This window comes from Macaca fascicularis, chromosome 7 (genome assembly GCF_037993035.2).
Source record: "Macaca fascicularis isolate 582-1 chromosome 7, T2T-MFA8v1.1".
Taxonomy (NCBI): domain Eukaryota; kingdom Metazoa; phylum Chordata; class Mammalia; order Primates; family Cercopithecidae; genus Macaca; species Macaca fascicularis.
The window spans coordinates 160,779,232-160,803,735 of record NC_088381.1 but is presented as its reverse complement, the minus strand read 5'-3'; the positions used below and the strand labels follow the sequence as shown (position 1 = coordinate 160,803,735).

At 43.1% G+C, this 24,504-nt stretch overlaps 1 protein-coding gene across 6 annotated transcripts in view; it reads right to left on the bottom strand.

Annotated features, from left to right (window-relative positions):
* Window positions 1-4,289, bottom strand: part of GOLGA5 (golgin A5) — a 46,319-nt gene extending 42,030 nt beyond the window's left edge. For 4 of the 6 annotated variants that reach the window (XM_045396892.2, XM_005562056.4, XM_045396894.3 and 1 more), the window contains exons 1-2: window positions 4,138-4,289; window positions 993-1,566 (exon numbers count right to left, since the gene is read on the bottom strand). In XM_045396892.2, the coding sequence (XP_045252827.1) occupies window positions 993-1,536 (544 nt within the window). In that variant the 5' untranslated portion in view covers window positions 1,537-1,566; window positions 4,138-4,289. The remainder of the gene's footprint in view (window positions 1-992; window positions 1,567-4,137) is intronic. The other 2 variants (XM_045396893.2, XM_073998130.1) reach the window with 1 other exon arrangement.
* Between the last annotated feature and the right edge of the window lie 20,215 nt (window positions 4,290-24,504).

Below are 24,504 nucleotides of genomic sequence, written 5' to 3'. Positions count from 1 at the left end.
GGGATTACAGGCTTGAGCCACCACGACCAGCCTATTGCTATTTTATTTATTTATTTATTTTTTTGAGACGGAGTCTTGCTCCGTGGCCGACGCTGGAGTGCAATGGTACGATCTCGGCTCACTGCAAGCTCCGCCTCCCGGGTTCAAGCCATTCTCCTGCCTCAGCCTCCTGAGTAGCTGGGATTACAGGCGCCCGCCACCACGCTCGGCTAATTTTTTGTATTTTTAGTAGAGATGGGGTTTCGCTGTGTTAGCCAGGATGGTCTCGATCTCCTGACCTCGTGATCCACCCGCCTCGGCCTCCCAAAGTGCTGGGATTGCAAGCGTGAGCCACCACGTCTGGCCTATTGATATTTTAAAACACTTAGGTACCTGAATTAGCCACATTTACAGTGTTAATCTCATTTCACAGGAAAGAAGGGGTGCTTGTAGAGGTAATCTCACAGGGAATTAAACAACTGAAAACAAGAATTCTAAGCTCTTGCTTCACTACCAGGTCAATGCCTTCAACTCTTCAACCTGGATCAAAGTTCAGTCTCTCAGTTTTATTTGTGGAGGATGTGGGGGGAAAAACACACAAAAAACACAACCCAGAAAATACGTGAAGTACAGTCTCCTGTCATTTTTACAATCCTAGTAACAAAAAGATATCAACTGGGATAGTGCCCGATCCAAAGTGACATGCTTTCTTTCAGATTTCAAAATGTTCTTTTTTAATCTTAAAATGTCTTAGGGAATCAAATATGAAATACTTTGTTAGATGCTGAGTGGGTAAAGTTGCCTTCCAGACAACATTAAGTCCCTGCTACAACTGTCTATTGACTAATAGTAGTCAATGATGTCTCCCTTGTTTACACCACACATTTGCGGAGAGTCTGCCCTTACACCAGTGGAAACAGATCCCATAACAGTGAATGAGAAACACCATTGGATCATATGATGACACATTCAATTTGGTTAACTCTAAAAGAAACAGAGGACTGATTAACTACCGTGGGTTTGGCTCCCAAAAGAATTTTCTTCAGTGGTTTTGATGGTGGTTATACTGGGGTTCACAGAACTGACACTTGATGTCTGAGAACTCTGAAAGACAGGTGTCTTGCCTTTTTCCTTTTTGATTTCCACCCTCCCGGTAGGCTCCTTCTGTGAACTATTAAGAAAATCAAACAGCAGCTCATCATCAGGTTCTGACTTTTTTCTTCTCACAAATTGGGATGAAGGCCTAGGAACAGATGCATTTTCAACAGGATGAGAGGCCTCTACTGGTGTCCGAGATCCTACTTTCACATTTGCAGTGCCAGCTAAGATGGTGGCTTTCTGATTTCGAATGTTATCAGCTGCTGATGAAATATACGTAGCTTTAGGTCCAGTCTGATATGTCAAATCTGTATTTTGCTGGTGAAACTCAGTATAGTCAGTATTTTTGCTATATATGTTGCTGGTATTGTCTTTCCTACTGAGAGCTGTTGCAGCCCCTTGATCAACCCGGTTTAAAAGATCTTCTGCCTTTCCAGCAAGATCAACAAACCAAGACATGATGGCAGCAGGATAATCCTATTGGCAAACCTGTAAAAAGGACATAAAATGATCATCGTGGCATAATGGCAGAGTATGAAAAATGGTTAACACCAGACGCTGGAGTCAGGTAGTCCTGGGTTGAAATCCTAACCCTACCTTTTACTAGCTAGGTAACCTTGAGCAAACTACTTAAACGAGGCTGAGAAATCTTATGTAGAAAACGGGGGGGGGGGGGGGGGAAGTGTACTTACCTTATAGGATGGTGTTATGATGAAATAATATATAAAAGACACTTTGCAAAATGCTTGGCACATAATAAGCACTCATTTTAGTGGCTGCTATTATCCTTATTACAACTACCACTACTGTGTTTATTATTACTATTTCAATGAAGGGCAAATCTTAATATAGCAAAAGCATCTGTTATGGGCTGAACTGCATCCCTCCAAATTCCTTTATTTGAGTCCTAACCCCCAGACCTCAGAATGTGACTGTTTTTGGAGATAGGGTCTCTAAAGGGATAATTAAAATGAGTCATTAGGGTGGGCCCTAATCAAATATAACTGGCATGTCCTTCTAAGTGGAGGAAATTTCAACACAGACAGACATACGGAAAGGACACAGGGAGAAGACAGACATCTGCAAGCAAAAGAAGCAGGCCTCAGAAGAAACCAACTCTGCCAATACCTTCATTTTGGACTTCAAGCCTTCAGAACCGAGAGAAAATAAATTTCTGTTGGCCCAGCCAATCAGTCTGTGGTACTTTGCTACAGCAGCAAATTAGCAACTAACCACTATGGCAAAATTCCAGTACAACCAAATAAAAATAAAATTCACTGAAGTTTGTTTTAAAGTGCTAAAACTTGAAAAAACTTTTCCATTAAATACAAAAGCCATCTTAATGTTAAACTGTGGCACTATTACATATAATTTAGGTGTGCATATAATTTGTCTAAAGTACATGCTCAATAATCCAAATACTCAATACCTACCACGTGCACATTAAGTTCAGAATAAAAACCAAAACTGCATAACCACTCATTCCATACATATATTTGAGTACTTACTGTGTGACAACATACATCAAAGTAATGATGAAGATACAGATATAGAAGGGTTCTATAATAAAGTCCACAACCATTTCTAGAATGTGCACGTTGTTCCTTTTGCAAAGAACTCTTTCATGGTTAACTTTCTTGCTCTTGGTGTTTACTCAAATGTCATCTGCTTCAGAGTTCTCCTTTCCATCTAAGTTAGGTCAATCACTATCTGTACATATCCTATTCTTTTGCCCCACAGCCCTTCATGTGTTATAATTACGTTTTTTTTTTTAAACATGTCTCTTGTTCTTGGGGAAAGGGGGGCAGTGGTTGGATACAGATTATGTCTGTTTTGCTCACCAATGAATTCTCAGAGTCTAGCACACAGTAGGCACTCATAAATACTGCTGAGTGGAATTTTTTCATGACAGATGCTGTACACAAGTACACATGTATCTTTCATCATATGTAACTTTCACAGTCACATTATGAGGTAAACAGCAATATCCTTTTTTAAAAGCAAATGTGGAAAGGGTTGAGAAAGATCCCAGAGTTTAGATAGCAGCTCAGATACTCAAGTCGAAGTCACCCTAGTGCCAAACCCACCTTTTAATCTTTGCCTCCCTATACCATATAGCTCAAAACCTAAAAAACCTCCAGAAGAAACTCATCCTTTAAACCTGTTTTTTACACATGTGACTATTACATGCCTATGTCTTTCGGAGTTTATAAAAAAACCAAATGAAAATGGAGACGAAATGCTCTGTAACATACAGAACACCATACAGGCCAGGCACTGTGGCTCACCCTGTAATCCCAACACATTGGGACGCCAAGCGGGGAGGACCACTTGAGGCCAAGAGTTTGAGACCAGCCTGGGCAACGTGGCAAGACCCTGTCTCTACAAAAAAAGTAATAAAAAAATCAAAACACACTCAATTCTTTCTATCTTGCCTCTCATTTTAAAATTAATTGGGCTTTAAAACATACCATTAAATTGCTACTAATGTTGCAATTAATGTTGATTACCCAATTAAATACTTAGATGGGCCCTGGGCACTTGCTCCATTGACAAACATCTCAAAGACACAAAGGACTTCAGAGGCACCCGTCAATTCCCCAGGCACTGCCCAAGGGCAGAGAGAGTGCGTGGGATGGGGATGGATCCGCAGAGGGCGGTGGCAGGGCCTGCTTCGAAGGACAGGCGTCAGCACAGAGGGAGGGAGGCTGCAGGTCAGTCGTGTAGGCCCAGTCGGCAGTGCCCTGGGGTCTTCAGTCTGTGGATCTCAGGTAAGCGAGCAGAGACCCCCCACTCCGCTCCCCACCCATCTCGTTCCGTGCGGGAAGAACTGCCAGGTCAGGCAAAGGTCAGGAAGAAAGAATACAGAGGGCAGTAAACAACGTCGGCTGAAGCCCATGGGGTCTCTCCAGCTACCCTCCTCCGCCCCTAACACAGCGAAGACGAGCGCCACCCGAAAGAAGACGGAGAGACCAGGGTCTCCGCTGAAAGGACTGCGCCCCCGCTCCTAGGACCGTTAACACTCCCGTCTCGTCCAGTGGGCCCTCGCCTCCGCCTCACCTGAGGACTCCGGAGAGGTTGCACCACGGCCTAGTCGCCGTCCTGGGCCGCGCCCCCTCGGCAGCTGGCCCGGAGGGGGCCCGAGCAGACTAAACCTTCTCCCGGACCTGCCGGGGCCGTGCTACCGCTTCCGGGAGACGTGGAAGGGGCGCGAGGACCCCAAAACAGAGTGGCTTTCGAGATGCCTGCACGGCAGGGAGCCGAGAACAGCCACCTGCAGGCGATTCAGGCGGTGGCGCCGGTGGCTACGGGGTCCTTACGCATGGCCACGCCCCTTTCCGCCCGTGGCGAGACGAGGCGCGGCGCAGGGCCTGCGTGCGTGTGACGTAGCTGTCCTCCCGCGGTGGACGGCCCGCACGCGGCCGGCGCAACGTGAAAGGCCACACCCACAAAGGGCTAGGCCTTGTTGCGGGTCACGTGAGTTCTCCCTTTACTCACCATCTCCCGAAAGTTTTACAGAAGAGAAATGCCAGAGGCCCACGGCAGAAGGTGGAAATAAGAAACCATGATCCGGATTGCATGGCGTTTACTTTCTAGTGGCAGAGACAGATACTACATGACAGTGAATGGACAAGACAATTTCAGGGCGTTACCAGAGCTGTAACGACAAGAAAACGGGGAAAAGTGACTGGAAGCACGGGAGGTACTTTAAATCAGGTGGTCAGGGAAGGTCTCTCTGAGGAGATGATATTTGAGCTGAGACCCAAAGGATAGAAAAGGTAGTACTGTGGTTATGTTATGCATGCAATTCATTGACTATCTGAAATAAGTCTAAAATCCACATTCAATAGTTCAAAGACTCAGCACCCACTATGTGTACAGGATTGGGCTAATTTGGCCCTAATGACAAGCCTACAATACAGTTCCAAGTCTCACATCTTTGAGTTGAGGAAAGTAAGGCTCAAACAGTTTAAGTAATTTGTCTAAGATCATCTGTCCTAATAAGGAGTACACATTACTCCAAAGCCTGTGCCCTGTAAACTCAAAGTTTTATTGTCTCCAAATTAAATATTGGAAGTAATTACAGCTGCTGCTTTTCTTCCTCTCAGGTGAGGTTTAGCCCAGTACAGTGAAGAGAAAATTTTTCAGCACCAGGAGGTAATAGTCATAATAATGGCATCTAACATTTATCAAACTTTTTATTAAGCGTAGAATACTGTGTTAAGCATTGCATGTGCCTCATCTCATTTTAATCTCACATTCATAAGGAAGGTACTATTATTCTCTGGCAGGTGGTAATGTTGTTCCTAACTATTAAGTTGCTTTTCCAGTTAAGGATTATACATCATCGCCTGTTGCCATGTAACTGCAGCGCGTCCTGTAGAAGGAGCATTCTTTCCATCCTCACTGATGTCAGGCTTGATCGTATGATCTTCTTTTGGCCAGTGAAATAGGAGCAGGAGGTCTTTCTGAGCAGAAGCATTAAGAGTTATTACGTATTTCAACCAGAGAAATGTTTCCTTTCATGAGAATAGTCTGTGTCAGAAGGGCTGCTCTTTCAGCCTTGGTCCTAGAAGAAAAAGGGGATGTGAAGCAGCTCACATCTGAGATTTCACATGAGTGAAATACCAACTTTTGCTGTTATAAGCCACTGAGATTTAGGATTGTTTCTTACACAGGCCTACCTAATAAAATCAGACTACTATTAATATATTATCCTATTTTACAGATGAAGACACTGAGATTCAATGAGGTTTAGTTACTTGCCCATGGTCACATAGAAGCAAAGGTAGAACAACTGGGATTCAAACTTGGGTCAGTGTGACTCTAGAAACAATGTTTTAATTGTCAAAGGGATGAGAATGAAAAAAGTTGAGGAAGAACCAATCTTCCACTGTATTGGACTAAACCTGACCTGAGAGGAAGAAAAGCAGGAGCTGTAATTACTCCCAATATTTAATTTGGAGACAAAACTTTGAGTCCAAGGGCACAGGCTTTGGAATAATGTGGACTCCTTATTAGGACTGATAATCTTAGACAAATTACTTAACCCGTTTTTTGGGGGGATTTTTTTGTTTGGTTGGTTGGTTTTTTGAAATGGAGCCTTGCTCTATCGCCCATCCTGGAGTGCAGTGGCACGATCTCGGCTCACTGCAACCTCCACCTTCCGGGTTCAAGTGTTTCTCCTGCCTCAGCCCCTTGAGTAGCTGGGACTAGAGGCGTGTGCCACCATGCCCGGCTAATTTTTTGTATTTTTAGTAGAGACAGGGTTTCACCATGTTGGCCAGGCTAGTCTCAAACTCCTGACCTCAAGTAATCTGCCTGATCAGCCACTCAAAGTGCTGAGATTACAGGCATGAGCCACTGTGCTCAGCCCTTAACCTGTTTGAGCCTTACTTTCCTCAAGTTAAAGATGAAGACTAGGGACTATGTTGTAGGCTTGTCATTAGGGCCAAATTAGCCTGATCCTGTGCACATAGTGGGTCCTGAGTATTTGAATTATTGAATGCGGATTTTAGACTTAATTCAGATATTCCAAAAAATGGCAATGGGCAGGCCCCAAAAAAGAGTGTTTCAAGAATTCCCACATATACCCCCTAAGAGGTCAGCATATAGATGCCTGCCATGCATACATTGTTGGGGCCAGGGTGGATTAGCCAGAGAAACAGCACAACAGAGAGAGGCTACAACCTTGCCCAATGGGTCAGAAAATTTGCCCTTTTCTTCCCGCCTCCTCACTACCCTAATGCCACCAGCAGAACTAACGCCTAGAAAAGAAAGGGGAAGAAGGAAGCCTCTAGTGCTGTAGTGCAACCAGGCTAGTCTGCTCCAGAGATCAGGGAGAGGAACTTTGAGTAGAGCTTAAGGATGAAGTTTTAAACAAATGGGGCTTTATTGTGACTTCTAGAATGGCAGAGTAAGGAATTCAGCAAATTATCTTCCCCAAAAACGATGAAATTGGACACAATTGTGAAAAACAACCATTTCAAATTCCTGGAAATCCACCACTGGCATAACATAAATTAAAAAGCATTTATTCAAGAAAAAACTATTAAACCTTGGGTAACAACAGAGAGTCTGTGACACGTTACCATGGGGAAATTCCCAATCCCTCTCCTCCAGTTCCATGGGAATAGTTCTATCAGGGCTGAGTAGATGTGAAAACCAGCAGCTTTGCTGCCAGAGGGGGCTGACTTGGAGTGGTGCCAGAAAAACCCCATGGCCAAGGAGAAAGGTTGATTGGGAATGCCAACATCACAATTACCTGGGCTGCAAGACTGGTTGAGCAAACAACTGATTAGAAAGCCTGCTGGAAGTTCAGCAGTGAGAGCCAGGGAATCAGATAGGCATGGTGGGCTTCGGCAATGCGCTTATGGTCTGGAAGGCTGTGTCAGTTCAGGAGAGTCTGGCAAAAGCCCCAGTCATCTACTCGACCCTGGCGCAACATGAAGCCTTGCACAGTGGCAGAGGAGACACAGGAAAACAAAAGCCAGGGAAGCCTTGCAGAGGAGACACAAGAAAACTCAGCAAAACAAAAGCCAGAGCAGTCTTGTAAATTGCCTGAGTTTTGAATGTTCTTCAACCTATTTAGATGACACAGCTCCATCAAGAAAGGGTAGAAGTCTCACTGGTTTGAGGTGTCTAATTACCACATCTGATCAATCATTGACTAAATTCTAAGCCATCTTGACTTTGGCGAAAACCTTAGAAAACGAGCCTTAGAAATAAACATAAAAGAGGAAAAAAAAAACCCAAAAAACTGAGGAGAAACATCACTGTCAACACACTATGGAAGATAAACTCTGCAGAATTAGTCCAGGCAAGTCACAAAACAAACGTATAAGAAAAACACAAAAAACACCCTCTGAGGGGCACATCAAAACACGAGAGTTGCTATATCATCTAAATTGTCCAGTGTTCAATTTAAAAAAAAGCAGACATGCAAATGAACAGAAAAATGTGACCATACACAGAGGTGAAAATCAATATAAATGTTGTGAGATGTTGGATTTAGCATATAAGGACTTCAAGGAAGTTTCTCAAATATGAAATCAAGTCTCACACAGCGTATCTACTCTATTTAAAAAAAAAGAGAGAGAAAAAATATGTTCACAAAACTAAGTGAAAATATGACAGCCAGCTGTGGCAGCTCACACCTGTAATCCCAGCACTTTGGGAGGCCAAGGCAGGAGGATTGCTTGGACTCAGGAGTTCGAGACCAGCCTAGGGAACATAGTAAGACCCAGGCTCAAACAAAACAAAAACAAAAAAATTACAACAATGCTTCATAAAATAGGGAATATCAGTAAAGAGATAGGGATTATTTTTTAAAAATCAATGGAATTCTAGAATTGAAAAGTACAATAAGTAAAAAAAAAAAAATTTCACTAGGGGAGCTCAATGCAAATTTGAGTGGGCTGAAGAGAGAATTAGAAAACTTGAAGATAGATCAATAGAATTTGTCCAATCAATATAAAGAAAAAAGAATAAAAAATGAGGTGATTCTCAGAGATCTGTGTGACATCATCAAATATACCAATATGTATGCAATGGGAATTTCAGGAGAGAAGGATTGGGAGGAGGGGGGATATTTGAGGAAGAAATGGCCAGAAACTTTCCAAGTTTGATGAAAACATTAATCTGTACATCTAGGAAGCTCAATGATCTTCAAATAGGACAAACACAAAGACATTCAACCTGGTACGTAACAGTCAAGCTGTTGAAAGAAAGAAAATCTTAGAAACTGTAGGAGGAAAATGACTCATCAAAGATAGAGGAACAAGAGTAACAGCTGACTTCATATCAGAAACAATGAAGGAAGAAGGCAGTAGGATAACATATGTAAAATCCTAAAGGGGGAAAAAAACTGTCAACCAAGGATTCTATTTCCGGCAAAACTATTCTTCAAAAATGAAGGCTGGATAGAGACATTCCCAGATAAACAGAGACTGAGAGAAGTTGTGGCTAGTCCTATAAGACTTGCCATATATGAAATAATAAGAAAATCATTCAACCTGAAAGGAAATGACACCAGGTGGTAATTCAAATCTGCATAAAGAAATTAAACAGAGCAGAGTGTTAAATACTGAAACGAGTCTGTTCTAAATACTAAAAGGGGCTGAAAATTATGGAAGCAAGCAAGCTATCATCAAGGAAACTATGGCTCAGAGGAAAAAATGGGAATTGATATAAATATCTTTGAGAATTATTGGAAGAAATTAAACCATTTCCTGTCAGTGCCCCCAGTGAGTTGAGGCTACCTAATAAACAATTAAACTAATATCTCAGAATGTTTCCCTCCTCCAGCAGTGGAAACATAAGCTTCTTTTTGGGAGTGACTCCCCTTCTGAGTCTCCCACTTAACTGGCATCACAACTGATACACTCTTTCTTCTACCCTATACTTCTTCATAACATTTACACAATTGTAATTATATGAGGGAGGGCAGGGATGGTGTCTATGACTGTTTCAACAGAACCCAGCAAAGGACATGGCACAAGAAGATACTCCTACATATTGAATAATGAATGAATAATAATGTTCAGTAAATTGAGATAGCATGGAAAAGAGGCAGAAATCAGATAAACTGGTTTTGATTTGACTGTTAATTACCCTCAAGTAACTTAATCTTTCTGGCCCTCTATTTTATTATCAGGATAAAAGACTGTACTCAATTGGTATATATCTAGTCTAGAAAGTAGGAAAACCTTGGTTCTAATCGTGATTCTCTAGTTTCTAGCTATAGGAACTTGAGCAAACCGCTTCTCTTCCCAGGCATCATTTATTAAATGGAGATACTGAACTAGAATTAGAGATTACAAGTCTGCAGCCTCAATTAATTGCTTTCATTTTGTTTGTTTTGTTTTGGTCACAGCACAGTGTTTAATTTCACTCTGTTGCTCAGGCTGGAGTGCAGTGGTGCAACCTTGGCTCACTGCAGCCTCAACCTCCTGGGCTCAAGTGATCCTCCCACCTCAGCCTCCCAAGTAGCTAGGACTACAGGCACATGCTACCTTGCCTGGCTAATTTTAATATTTTTTTTAAGAGACAGGGTTTCACCATATTAACCAGGCTTGTCTTGAACTACTGAGCTCAAGCAATCCACCCACTTTGGCCTCCCAAAATGCTGGGACTATAGTTGTGTGCCACAGTGTCTGGCCAAAATGAAGAATTTCTGTTCATAAAAATTAAAAGAATGAAAAGAAACCCACAGGTTGGGAGAAGGCATTTATAACACATATATTTGACAAAGGACTTATATCTGGAATATAATGTGCTCTTACAAATCAAAATTTTTTTAAAAAATCCACCTAATAAGAATGAGCTAATAAATAAACACTTCGCAAGAGAAAATATCCAAAAGCACATGAAAAGGTGTTCAACATTATTAGTCATCAGAGAAATGTGAATTAAAATGACAATGAAATATATTTGCATACCCACCAGAATGGCTAAAATGTAAAAAGATGGAAAATTCCAGGTACTGATGAGGACATAGGGCCACCGGAACAGGCATACATTTCTGAGAGGAGTGTAAGTGATAGGAACACTTTGGAAAACATTAGCTATATCTACTAAAATTAAACAGAGGCCTACTGTATGACCTAGCATAGATTTACCCCAGGAGTCAGTAATTCTGCTCAGGAGAAATGAATGCAAGTATCCACCCAAAGACATTTATTTACAAGGATGTTCAAAGCAGCTTTATTCATAATAATGCAAACTGGAAACAGCCCAAATGCTAATAAACTGGTGAATGGATTACAAAATTGTAGTATAGCTGTACAACACGGTACTTCATACCAATGAAAAACAGGAAACCACAACACCATAGATGGAACTCACAGGCATAATTTTGACTTAAAAGAAGCCAGTCCAAAAAGACTGTAATTCTGTTTCTCTGCAGGTCAAGAACAGGCAAAGTGAATTTGTGGTTACAGAAGTCATAATAAGGCCAGGCATGGTGGCTGATGCCTGTAATCCCAACACTTTGGGAGGCTGAGGCGGGAGGATCACTTGAGCCTGAGAGTTCGAGAACAGCCTGAGCAACGTAGGAAGACCCCATCTCTACCAAAAAAAAAAAAAAAAAAAATTAATTAACCAGGCATGGTGATGTGTGCTGCCTGTACAGCTACTCAGGAGGTTGAGGGAGGAGGATTGCTTGAGCCCAGGAGTTTGAGGTTGCAGTGAGCCATGATTGCGACACTGCACTCCAGCCTGGGTAATGGAGTGAGACCCTCTGTCAAAAAAATAAAATTAAAAAAAAGAAAAGAAGAAGTTATAGTATCAGTTATCTTTTGGGAGGGCAGATATTGACTGGGAGTGGTCAAGATGGAGGTGCTCATAGTATTCTACATCTTAACATTGGTATTGATTATATGTAAAAATCCATCCAACACTGTACTTGACAGTTCTTTACATATATCATGTTATACTTAAAACAATTTTCAAAAAATACATACCTTTAAGAAGGTAGTTCCACTTTTAGGAAATTACCCTACAGATATACTCACACTTATGCAAAATGACATATATGAAGTTATTAATTACAGTGTTGCTTATAACAGCAAATAACAAGTTAAATGTTCATTGATTTAAAATTCTTGGTACATTCATCCAGTGGAATATTATGTGGCTGTTTTTAAAAAGAAACAGGATCTCTTATGCAAGGATATGAAAAAACTCTAAGATCTCAAGAATATATGTTAAATTAGAAAAAAACACAAAAGGAAAATAATGGTGTATACAGTGTGATTTTGTAATTGCCTGACGGGTTCTTCTTGCCCACTGCACAGATTTACTGAGACAGCAGTATTGCAGTAGAGAAAGAGTTTAATTAACACAAGGCTAGCCAAGTGGAAGATGGGAGCTTATTACTTGAAATCAGTCTTCCTGAAAATTTGGAGGTGAGGGTTTCTTAAGGATAGCCTGGTGGCCTGGGGTCTAGGGAATGAAGGATGTTAACTAGTTGGGTTGGGGATGAAATAATAGAGGGTCAAAACTATCTTCTTGTGCTGAGTCATTTCCTGGGTGGATCACAAGACCAGTTGAGCCAGTTTCTTGGTATGGGTTACAGGTCCAGGTGGCACTGAGAGGAGTTAGCCAGCTTGCCTTAGGTAGATAGCAAGGGAAGGGTCCCCAGAGAGCCCCCAACCCACAGGTTAGTGCCTCATCCCCACATAACAGAAAAAGCAGCCTGGGAAAAAAATCAAGCTGCAAGCAACAACAAGGGAACTAGCACAGGGAGTTGTGCCTGGAGACACGCCCAAGGCTGCACAGTTAGAAGAACCTCCAGCCCATTCAGATAAAAACTTGCACAAACCTCCAGTTCACTCAGATAAGGGGACAAGGCCTGACATAGAAATGCCTTTGTCCTTTTTGTAATCAGTGGGCTCCTGGGAAAAAGTTTGTTCTCCTTTTTTGGGCATGAACACAGTGGGCTCCAGTGGGTTCTGGTGGGCACTTTCCTTTCCTTTTCAGATTGTGAGACTGGCCTCTGTGAATCATCACTTCAGCCCCTGATTGGTCCCAGGCCAAGGTCCTCGGGCCAAGCTGAATCACTTTCTCCAAGACAGCCCACAGACTAAGCACATTCCTTCCCCTTTCCAGTTTATAAAAACCCTGGACCCCAGCCTCATAGTGGGCAACCCATTCAGGCTTCCCTCTCTGCGGGCGGACAGCTTTCGTCTTTCGCTTACTAAACTTTCGTTCCCACCTCACCCTTGTGTCTGCGCTTCTTAATCATCATGGACGTGAGGTAAAGAACTCCAGGTGATACCTCACAAGAGAGATTGCCACACTGTGGTGCGTTGGTGAGACTACAACACCACCAGCTGGTCCATCAGAATTCAGGGTCTGAAAAATGCCATCAACATTTCAGATTTTAACAATAGTGGTGTTGTCTACAGGAGCAAATGAGGAGGTTACTAATCTTGTGACCTCCAGAACAATGGCTATAGTGTAACTACACTTACATCTTAGCAGATGTAGGCCCCTCCCATAATACTAATCTTGTGGCCTTTCATTAGGTTTTTTTTTGTTGTTGTTGCTTTTTTTTCAATTGTTGTTGTTTTGTTTTGCTTTCTTGAGAAAAGGTCTCGCTCTGTTGCTCAAGTGAATGCAGGGGTGCAGTCTTGGCTCACTGCAACCCCTGCCTCCTGGGTTCAAACAATTCTCCTGCATCAACCTCCTGAGTACCTGGGACTACAGGCGCCCACTGCCACACCTGACTAATTTTTGTATTTTTAGTGGAGGTGGGTTTTCGCCAGGTTGCCCAGGCTAGTCTCCAACTCTGGCCTCAAGTGATACGCCCACTTCAGCCTCCCAGAGTGCTGGGATTACAGGTGTTAGCCGCTGCGCCTGGCCAGCCTTTCGTTAGTTTTTAAAAGGTAGTTTTAGTCTCCAGAAAAGGAGGGGGTAGTTTGCGGAAGGGATACTATCATCCTTGCTTTAAGGTTAAATTATAAACTAAATTACTCCCAGAGCCAGCTTGGCCTATGCTCAAGAATAAACAAGGATAGCTTGGAAGTTAGAAGCAAGATGGAATCAGCTATGTCAGATGTTTCTTACTGTCATAATTTTGCAAATGTGGTTTCACTATCATTTGTGTAAAAATACTTTTTATAGGTAGAGTCTATGTCTTGAAGGACACCTTGTTTGCATCCAGAGAGGAGGACTTGGCTAGGTAACAGGAGTGAGAGGAAGATTTATTTATTTATTTATTTTTGAGAGGGCATTTCACTCTTTTGCCCAGGATGGAGTGCAGTGGTATGATCTCAGCTCACTGCAACCTCCACCTTCTGGGTTCAAGTGATTCTCCTGCCTCAGCCTCCCGAATAGCTGGAACTATAGGAGTGAGCCATCATGACTGGCTAATTTTTGTATTTTTAGTAGAGATGAGGTTTCGCTATATTGGCCAGGCTGGTATTGAACTCCTGACCTCAGATGATCCACCTGCCTTGGCCTCCCAAAGTTCTGGGATTACAGGCGTGAGCCAACATGCCCGGCTGGTTTATTTTTTAATGTATCCTTTTTTGTATGTACCCTTTGAACTTTGTACCATAAAAATCTTATTTTTGAAAGTAAATAACATTAAAAAATTATTTTAAACTTTGAATATCCCAGGAGATAGAACGTACTCTCTATGTCTTCACAGCCCTGCCTCTGTGAATCCTTACACCCCACATTTAAAGTATCTGTCTAGCTCCTTCAAGCTTCCCCTAGGGACTTTGTGACCCATACTAGAAGATTCCTGTGTCTTTCAGCTCCTTGGTGCTGTGATTCTACTTTGCACAGATCTGGAGAATGAAATTGTGAGCCTTTTTGTGCATTTTTATCTTCCAGCAGCAGAGGGCACTTAGCACTTAAAAATATGTACCTTATGTTTGTATGTATGTTGTATAATATCTAGGTTGACAAGCAACATGAGTATTGATGTATCCTTTCTTTTATAGAGCACAGAGTGTAGTATTTTTATGAACTGACCTTGGATGACCCAAGGGGATTTCATATTCCCACACCTTTTTGTAAGTTCCCCAGATGTGACAGGGCAGTTCTGGTGTTTTCCATGTTATCTGGGCTGCTAAACTGCTCCTAGGGATGAATCCCTTCACCCCTTCACCCCTGGTGAACCTCTTAGATCCCCCTCTCTCCCTATCCTCAGCTGTCATGCCTTTGAAGAGCCCTCCAACCCCCATATGTCCCCATGTTGGTAGTGGGGCTAAGCGGAGAAAGTGCTTTATGTTGTCCTGGAAATAGCACAAGCGTGGGAGTAAACAAACTATGTTGTGCCTTACTATGGTGTCATGGACAACTCTCTCAGGGCCTCAGTTAGTGGCTTATAAGGTATATGTGGGTGATTGTTTCTTATGCCATAAAATTCTTTCTTTCTTTCTTTCTTTCTTTCTTTCTTTCTTTCTTTCTTTCTTTCTTTCTTTCTTTCTTTCTTTCTTTCTTTCTCTTTCTCTCTCTCTCTCTCTCTCTCTCTCTCTCTCTCTCTCTCTCTCTCTTTCTTTCTTTCTTTCTTTTTTTTTGACACAGAGTCTAGCTCTGTCGCCCAAGCTGGAGTGCAGTGGTGGGATCTTGGTTCACTGCAACCTCCGCCTCCCGGGTTTAAGTGATTCTCCTGCCTCAGCCTCCTGAGTAGCTAGGATTACAGGCTCCTGCCACCATGCCCAGCTAATTTTTGTATTTTTAGTAGAGACTGGGTTTCACTGTATTGGCCAGGCTGGTCTCGAACTCCTGACCTTGTGATCCACCCACCTTGGCCTCCCAAAGTGCTGGGATTACAGGTGTGAGCTAGTGCACCCAGTCAAAATTATTTCTTTAAAGGGCTACATTGAACTAAATTTGGCCTGAGGACGCCTCTATACTTGAGTTCTTACGTAAGGAACTGCAACCTAACTTGGCACATAAACTAACTGAAAGCCTAACTTAGGAATATACTTTTATAACAGAAGTCTCAGCCAATCACAGCAGCAGAGCTTCAGTCAGTTATAGATGGGCAACAGATCAGACCATGTCCAAATAAGGCCTCTCTCTCCAGCTCCATCTTAAACTGCTCTCCTCTTTACCCACATGCTCCAGCCATCTGGCCCTCAGGAACATTGGCCTTGCTATTCTCACTGCCTGGAAATTTACTCTCTGCACCCCTTATCTCCTACAGGGAGCAATCCAAGGGACCAGTGAGGAAACCACAATGTCTTTTATAATTCAGCCTTGGAAGTCAGAAACCAATGTTTCTACCATATTGTACTAGTTTCATAGACTATCCCCAATTCACTGTGGGAGGACAATACAGGAGGGCATGTGTACCAGGAGGTGAGGATCTGTAGAGGCCATCTTGGGGCCAACAATTACAGATAAGAAACAAGTAATGTCTGCGATTTGCTAGAAGATTATCTGAACTGGGGGAACTTGGCGAGGGTACAAATCAGACAAGACTGCTCATCATTGTTCAACACTGAGTTTGGCTGATCATTACATATGGTCCTTTACACTGTGCTGCCTATGCTACTACATATTTGAGGTTTTTTGTAATAAAAAGTTAAAAACAAAAAACACAATGTATATAGTGTGGGAGTTCACCTGCTCAGCCAGAGTGGAGCAACTGCTATTCCCAAACCCAAGTTCACATTTTCACCAGGACTTATAGAGTATCTGATACACACTTGCCTAGTTGGTCAGAATTAGCTAGAAGTGAACATAATTATTAAGAAAACAAGTTGCAGAAATACATGTATGATATAATAACATTTATTTAAAACTTTCAAACCTATAAAATAATACTATATAATTTGTATAGATATTGAAATGCATGTTAAGGGTATAAAAATTTACAGGAATAATAAACATTAATTTATTATAGTAGTTACTTCTGGATGGAGAAAGCAGGGACAGATGCCTTTAGAAATACGTTTATAATTTTTTAAGGGTAAGAAACAAATATGGCATAATGTCATCACTTGATAAAGTTGGTGCTAGGTAAATGGGTGCTAGATATTCTATAGCTTTGTCTTTTTTTTTTTTTTAGAGGGAGTCTCACTCTGTCTCCCAGGCTGGAGTGCAGTGGCATGATCTCTGCTCACTGCAACCTTGCCTCCCAGGTTCAAGCGATTCTCATGCCTCAGCCTCCTGAGTAGCTGGGACTACAGGTGCACACCACCACACCTGGCTAATTTTTTGTATTTTTAGTGGAGACAGGCTTTTGCCACATTTCGCCACGTTGGCCAGGCTGGTCTCGAACTCCTGACCTCAGGTGATCTGCCGACCTCAGTCTCCCAAAGTCCTGGGATTCCAGGCGTGAGCCACCACGCCTGGCCTATCTTTCTATTACTGATGGAGATTTGGGTTGTTTCCAGGTTTGGAGTAATACTGATGGGAATATGATTATTCATGTATCCTGAGGCACATATGCATGAGTTTTCTTGGGTAAATGCCTGGGAATACAATTTCTGCATCTCAAGAAGGGTGCATTTTCAACTTCTCTTTGTAATGCAAAACCAGTTTCCAAATGGGTTGTCCCACTTGACGTCCCCACCAACATGTCTGCAAGTTCCCTTGCTCCGTAACCTCACCAACATCTGCTATTATCAGACTTTTACTTTTTGCCAATCTGGTAGGTTTATAATAAGCATCTTGTTTGGGGTCTTTAATCCACCTGAAATGGATTTTTTTGGTATATTGAATGAGGCATTTCTTCCCTTCATTCGGTCTCTGCTCAAATGTCATTTTCTCAGAGAGACTTCCCTGAATATTCTATATAATAAATTCCCCAGGGCTCCCGTCTCTCATTCTCTATTCCCTTACCTGGTTTTATTTTCCATTAACTTCTGACATCGTATTCTACATTTATTTCTCTTATGTCATGATATTTATGTGGTTGAGTTATTTTTATTTTCTTAACAGATAGCAGCTGTGGTCTAAAGGCTTTGTGCATATTCATTCTTTCAACTCACATTACAACCTTGTGAGGAGCAGTCCTATGTGGTGAGTCCTATTATTAGCTTGATATTATAGATGAAGAAACCAAAGCCGGAGAGATTAACGTGCTCAAAGTCACACAGCTGATAAGTGGCAGAGCCAGGCAATGGCACAGGGACTGCTACTTATTTATTGCCTTGTTCTCCATTAGAATATGAGCTCCAGAAGGATGAAAGCTTTGTCTGTTTTGCTTACCTTGGTGCCCAGAACAGTGCTTGGCACACAGGAGGTCTTCAGTACATACTTGTTGAATAACCTAGGGAGGCCCCAGTCTTAGTTATCTCTTAGAGCTGAATGCCATATCTGACACTGATCTGCAGAGATGTAACAGGAGATTATTAAACCTAGCTGTTTATCCTTCACTTGCAACTCATATTGCCTTAGGGTGCTTCCTCAATGAAGGCTATGTCTGGGTCACCCAACCTCAGCATGATTCACATTTTAGGCTGCATAATTCTTGGCTGTGGGACACTGTCCTGTTTGTGCATTGGAGGATGTTTAGCAGCATCCATGACCACTACCCACCAGACATCAGTAACAACCCCCCTTTGCCCAGTTGTGACACTTAAAAATGTCTCCAGACATTGCCAGGTGACCCCGGGGGACAAAATTATCCCCAGTTGAGAACCACTGAGCTAACCTTTGAAGTTTGTCTTTGGATGTGGAGCCTGAGTTGGGGGAGTATCAAAATGCCACAGCGAGGCCGGGTGTGGTGGCTCACACCTATAATCCTAGCACTTTGGGAGGCCGAGGCGGGCAGATCACCTGAGGTCAGGAGTCCAAACCCAGCCTGGCCAACATGGCAAAACCCCATCTCTACTAAAAATACAAAAATTAGCCAGGGGTGGTGGTACGCACCTGTAATCCCAGCTACTCTGGAGACTGAGGCAGGAGAATCACCTGAATCCAGGGGGCCGAGGTTGCAGTGAGCTGAGATCACGCCAAGGTACTCCAGCCAGGGTGATAGAGTTAGACTACATCTCAAAAAAAAAAAAAAAAAAAAAAAAAAAACCCACAGAGGAGGGAAAGAGGAGAAAATGATCCGGAGATATGGGCATCCAGCAAGAGAAAGCTTCTTTGTCTCTCTGTGTTGGGGTAGTGGGTGGGAAGGGGAGGTCAAACTGCAAGGCCCTTCTTTCCTCCTCCCCACCCCCAGGTTGAACTGTGAAAGGAGGGGTTCCTAGGCTGCACATAGGTGCTTAGAGAAGTCCTAGTACATAGGATTTTCTCTCCACTTCTCAGCACACAGGCCAGGAATCTCCAAGCCCCCATAGCACAGGCCCACATTCAGGGGTTCGTTAAGAAATGGCTGAGGAATGTGCCAAGGCAGGTGTGCAGGTATGCTGGAGGGCAGCCGAGAGAGACCTACACACACCAGAGTAGTTTGGAAAAAGTGGCTGAGGGTTTCTGGATCTTTGCAAAGCACAAAAGTTCGGAACAAATCTGTGGTGTGCAGCACGGTGCCCGCAGCAAGTCCCAGTTCAGCACCTTGAAAACCCAAGTGGGACCAGCCAAGCAAGCACCAGGGCCCAGGAACTAAACCAGGAAAGTCTCAAGACATCAGAGACCAGTAAACCCTGAAGAACCCCATGTGAGAAAGGATTCTCTTCCCAGTGCCATGAGGCTACAGAAGCCCGCCCTGTCTCCAGACGCCATCTTGGAAAAGAGATGTGGGAACAGGAAGTGTGTTAGTCAGAATGCAGAATCAGTTACCATGACAGAGACCAAAGTGACAGTGACATAAACAAGATAAAAGGTTTCTCTCTTGTGAAGCATCCAAGTATTAGCAGTCCAGAGCTAATGGAGAAGCTCTTTGGTGTTGGAGACCCAGGTTCATTCTCCCTTGAGCTCTTCCATTCCTAGACTGTTGGCTTCATCTGGTCTACGATGGCTCCACACCATGGCACTTTCCAGGCAGCAACATAGAGACTGTATGAGTATTATCCGATTGGCCAGAATTGAGTCACGTGGCGTACCTGGGTTCAAGTGAGGCTGGGAAATGTAGTCTTTAATTGGGAAGCCATGGGCCTGGCTAAAGCTCAGGAGTTCTATCGCTAAAGGAAGTAAGGGGGCTGCCAGGAAGACAGCCTGAAAGACGAATCCACTTTCCCAAAGGAATCTGAAGGAAGGTGACTTAAATCAGTGGAATCTGAGCTGTCTCTAAGCGGCAGCTTCAAGTCATCTCTTCCCCATGCGCTGGTCTTTCTCCCTACAATGGGCGCTCCAGATCCAGAGAGCAGTTAAAGGAAATAGTGAAACACAATATCTTTTGCAGAGCTGAGGGTTACTTCGTATATTTTTAACCCTTTTGAGAAAAAAAAAAAAAAAACAGAGAACTGGGTAAAGTTTGAATTGCAGCTCCTCTGTTTCAGAGCACTCAGGCAGGCTGGCGGCTCACTCTTGGGAGAAAGGGACCACACAGGCCTCTGTCACCAGCATTAATGGCATCCCACGGTAGGTCTAAGGAGAGGCACTTCAGCCTTCTAAGGAAGTCTCATGAGTATTTAACAAGTATCAGCTGATGACAGAATAGGAGGAAGTTTAGGGTAGGTAGGAGACAGGCCTGAAGTCAAAGACCCCATGAGCCCAATACTGAAATGATTTTCACCCTTTGGTATTAGAGGAATAATAAGTGCTCTTGTTTCATTCTTAATACTAGCTCAGAACCTACTAGGTAGAGTATTATTTTATCAGCTAATCTTCATGAAAAATCTGTGAAGCAGGGACTATTATTATTCCCATTTTACAGATGAGAAAATGGAACCTCAGAGAAATTAAACAAGAGTGACCCAACATCTCTAAGGCAGGTGAGCCTGGAGAGCAGAGGAATTGACCTGGGCTGGGGCTTTTCTTCCCTAAGGATCCTATCGAACATGTTGCATCACCATCAATCACAGTGGAGTATGTTTCTTAGAAAGATGGAGGAAGAAATTCCTGGCAGGTCCTGGTGGCTCATGCCTGCCATACTAGCACTTTTGGAAGCCAATGCAAGAGAATTACTTGAGCCAGTAGTTCCAGACCAGCCTGAGCAACACGGTGAGTCCCTGTCTCTATAAAAATACAAAAAATTTACCAGGATGTGGTGGCACATGCCTGTGGTCCCAGCTACTCGGGAGGCTGAGGCCAGAGGATCACTGCACTCCAGCCTGGGCAGCAGAGTAAGACCGTGTCTCAAGAAAACACAGAAAGAAAAGAGGAAGAAATTCCTGATTGCTCTTAATAGAGTTATTTTCCAAAAGGGAGACACTGAATTTATAAATGATCATATGTGTGTGTGTGTGCGTGTATGTGTGTGTTGATAAATAGAAGGTTTATTGCAAAATCTGTGACCTACCCAAGGGAAACCCACAGTTTTCAGACTCACTTCTAGTCACATTGTATGTCACCACCTCTGTTCTGTCTCCTTATACTTCCACTTTTCTCCCCTAAATCACTCTTAATGCAGAAACTTGTTCTTGGGAGGAAAAGACTCTGTAGAGTCAGGATCAAGTGCAACGAGGTATGTGCAGCTTTTAGCTACACAAATGGAGAAAAACATTAACGATTTTCTGTTTGTTTGTGTTAAGCAACACTGTGGACAATGAATTCCATATCTTTGCTAAGATGAACTTCCATATAATATCTTGCAAGATAAATCACGATATATTAATACTAGGAAGACAGGGACAGGCCATAGGAACTGTCAGAGGCCACCTCCCTAGAAGCAAAGCCTGGGATGTGTTGCAAGTGAGTTATGCAGGGCATGCTGTCAGGAGAAATCTAGACAGGAGGGAGGGAAACAGAGGAGGGCAAAGGAAGATGCTCTGCAAAGACAAAGCTTCAGGAAGAGGTGGGCCTCAGCCTGATCCCGCAGAGAGCTCTGGAGCATGGCTGGTACCGTAGAGATAGATCCTTCCACCCAGAGGCAAGAAGGCTGAGCTGTTACAACCTCAGCATCCCTCAGTTGTTGGCCAATAAGGCGGGTGTAACCTCCCAACCATTGGGGGACAGCTTCCCACAACCAAGGGCAGAATGGGAACCAGCCTGAGAGGGTTGGGGAGTGAGCTCATAGCAGCCAACACCACAGCAGGGAAGAGGCAGTGCACAGGCCCAGTACAGGGGACCTGGGCAGGGCACCAAGAGCATCCTCTGCGCTTAGAGTTATCACAACAGATGCATGATACTAAAGTCACAGATCTAGGATAGGTTTTTGGTTGCATTAACTATTCTATTTATTCATTTTTAATGGACTTTATTTTCTAGAGCCATTTGAGGTTCACAGCAATTTGAGTGGAAAGTTTCATTTTTCTTAAATGAAAATATTCCTCCCATATTCCTCCCCCACCCCCAGCTTGTTTACAATCAACATCTCACATCTGAGTGGCACATTTACTGCAATCAATGAACTCACACTGATGCATCATTATCATCCAAAGTCAGTAGTATACATGAAGGTTCACTCTCGGTGATGTATGTTTTCTGGGTTTTGACAAACATCCAATGACATGTATCCACCATTGCAGTATCATACAAAGTAGTTTCACTGCCCAAAATCCTCTGTGGTCTGCCTATTCTTCTCTCCCAACCCCTGGCAACTGCTGATTTTTTTGACTGTCTCCATAGTTTTGCCTTTTCCAGAATGTCATATAGTTGGAGTCATGCAGTAGGTAGCCTTTTCAGATTGGCTTCTTTCATTTAGTCATATGCATGTAAGGTTTCTCCATGACTGTTCCTGGCTTGATAGCTCATGTCTTTTTAGCACTGAACAATGTAATATTCCATTTCCTGGAGGTACTACCTTTAATAAAGAAAGAACACTTTTTTTTTTTTGGTGCCAGAGTGTTGCTCTGTCACCCAGGCTGGAGTGTAGTGGCACGATCTCGGCTCACTGCAACCTCTGCCTCCCGGGTCCAAGCAATTCTCCTGCCTTAGCCTACCAAGTAGCTGGGATTACAGGCACCTGACACCAGGTCCGGCTAATTTTTGTATTTTTAGTAGAGATGGGGTTTCACCATGTTGGTCAGGCTGGTCTTGAACTCCTGACTTCAATTAATCCACCCACCTCAGCCTCCCAAAGGGATTATAGGCATGAGTCACCGCACCTGGCCTCAATAAGGTTGCCATAAAAAAAAAAAAGAAAGAAAGAAAGAAAGAAAACTTTGGACTATAGAGCTAACAGGTATAAACATTTTAGTTGAATATTCTCTATAGACATTTTTGATAAAAACTTGGGCTTCAAGTCAGGAACATGTCTTCCATTTCAACATAACTTTAGTATCACTCTCTCTTTTAATTTATGCTTTTTATTTTATGCATCTTTGAAAGCTGCCTTCAATCCATTCTGGAATAAATTGGGTGGAAATAAATAAAGACAGAAACACCTGTTTCATCTTTGTATTTCCCAAGTGCCTTTGGCCTTAAGAGTCTGGGCAGTTTTACAAGTGCCTTTGCGGTATATATCCAGCAGCAAGAGTAAAACTGAGATTGTGGTGCCAGGGTTGAACCTCAGAGGTTGCAAGTCACGTGTTCCACTCTGCTGAGCCTTGGGGAAGTACCCTTAGATACCAAGATAGTCAACATCTTTTCCTTTGGGTCAGTAAGCACTTTTTAGTCACATGGTAAGTGCAATTCACAGACTTTGGCTGCCATATGATGGCGTAGGCTGGTCTAGGTCTGGTGATTCATCCAGATTAGTTCAGCTCAGGTGAGTCAAGCATTTCCTGAGATCTGTGTCTTGGCAAAGAGCTTCTTAATGTTTTGAGCTGCCCAGAATGTCATTCCCTACAGTGTGCTGACAGGCAGGTTAATAAAGAGTTCTTAGATTCCTGGACTCAGAAGGCATCTTGAGGTCAACAGTGACAGTGGAAACAACATGAACGCCCCAGAGACTGGCTGGGTGACCTTGGGCAGGTAGCAACACTATGGTGGTCCTGGGCCTCCTTCTCATCTTGAAGGTGAAAAGGTTGAACTCGAGGATTCGTAGGATCTCATCCAGCTTTTGCAGATCAGCTGGTCTAGCGCTTCCCAAATTCTTGGATTTTACAGATCAGTATAGTTCATCGATTTTTAAGAACTGACAGAAGGTGTTTACCTTTTACTTTCCTAGGAAGGACAATAAAAATCAACTACTGCTGCCATTTTTTATCACATCATTTCCAGAAGGAAAGAACATATTAACATAACAACCAAAAAAAAAGTGGAAGGAAATAACCTCAGCACAAAAGATAGTGCTTGTTAGGACAAGTGGGATGGAACTTGGCTTCAACACATATGCTTGCTGTGCACCGGCTCTTTCTTCCTCCTTTTTTTTTCTTTCTTTCTTTTTTTTTTTTTGAGATGGGTGTCTCACCCTGTCACCCAGGTTGGAATAGAGTGGTACCATCTCGATGGAGTTTCGCTTTCGTTGCCCAGGCTGGATTCAATTGCAGATCTGCTCACCGTAACCTCCGCCTCTCAGGGTCAAGTCATTCTCCTGCCTCAGCCTCCCCAGTAGTTGGGGTTACAGGCATGCGCCACCACGCCAGGCTAATTTTGTATTTTCAGTAGAGACGAGTTTCTCCATGTTGGTCAGGCTGGTCTCGAACTCCTGACCTCAGGTGATCCGCCCGCCTTGGCCTCCCAAAGTGCTGAAATTATAGGCATGAGCCACCGCACCCAGCCCCATTCTTCCTTTTTAATAAGTAAATTATTGAGGTGTTATCTACGTATCATACAATTCACTCATGTTGAGTGTGCAATTCAATAATTTGTAGTAAATTCATGGAGTGTGCAAGTACACTACAATCTAATTTTAGAACATTTCCACCATCCCCAAAAGATCCCTGTAGTCACTCCTTTTCCCATCCACCAGATCCAGGCAACCACGAATCTACTTTCTGTCTCTATAAATTCCACCTTTTCTGGACACTTCATATAATGGTATGGCATTATGTGGCATTTGTGTCTGGCTTCTTTCATTTAGCATCA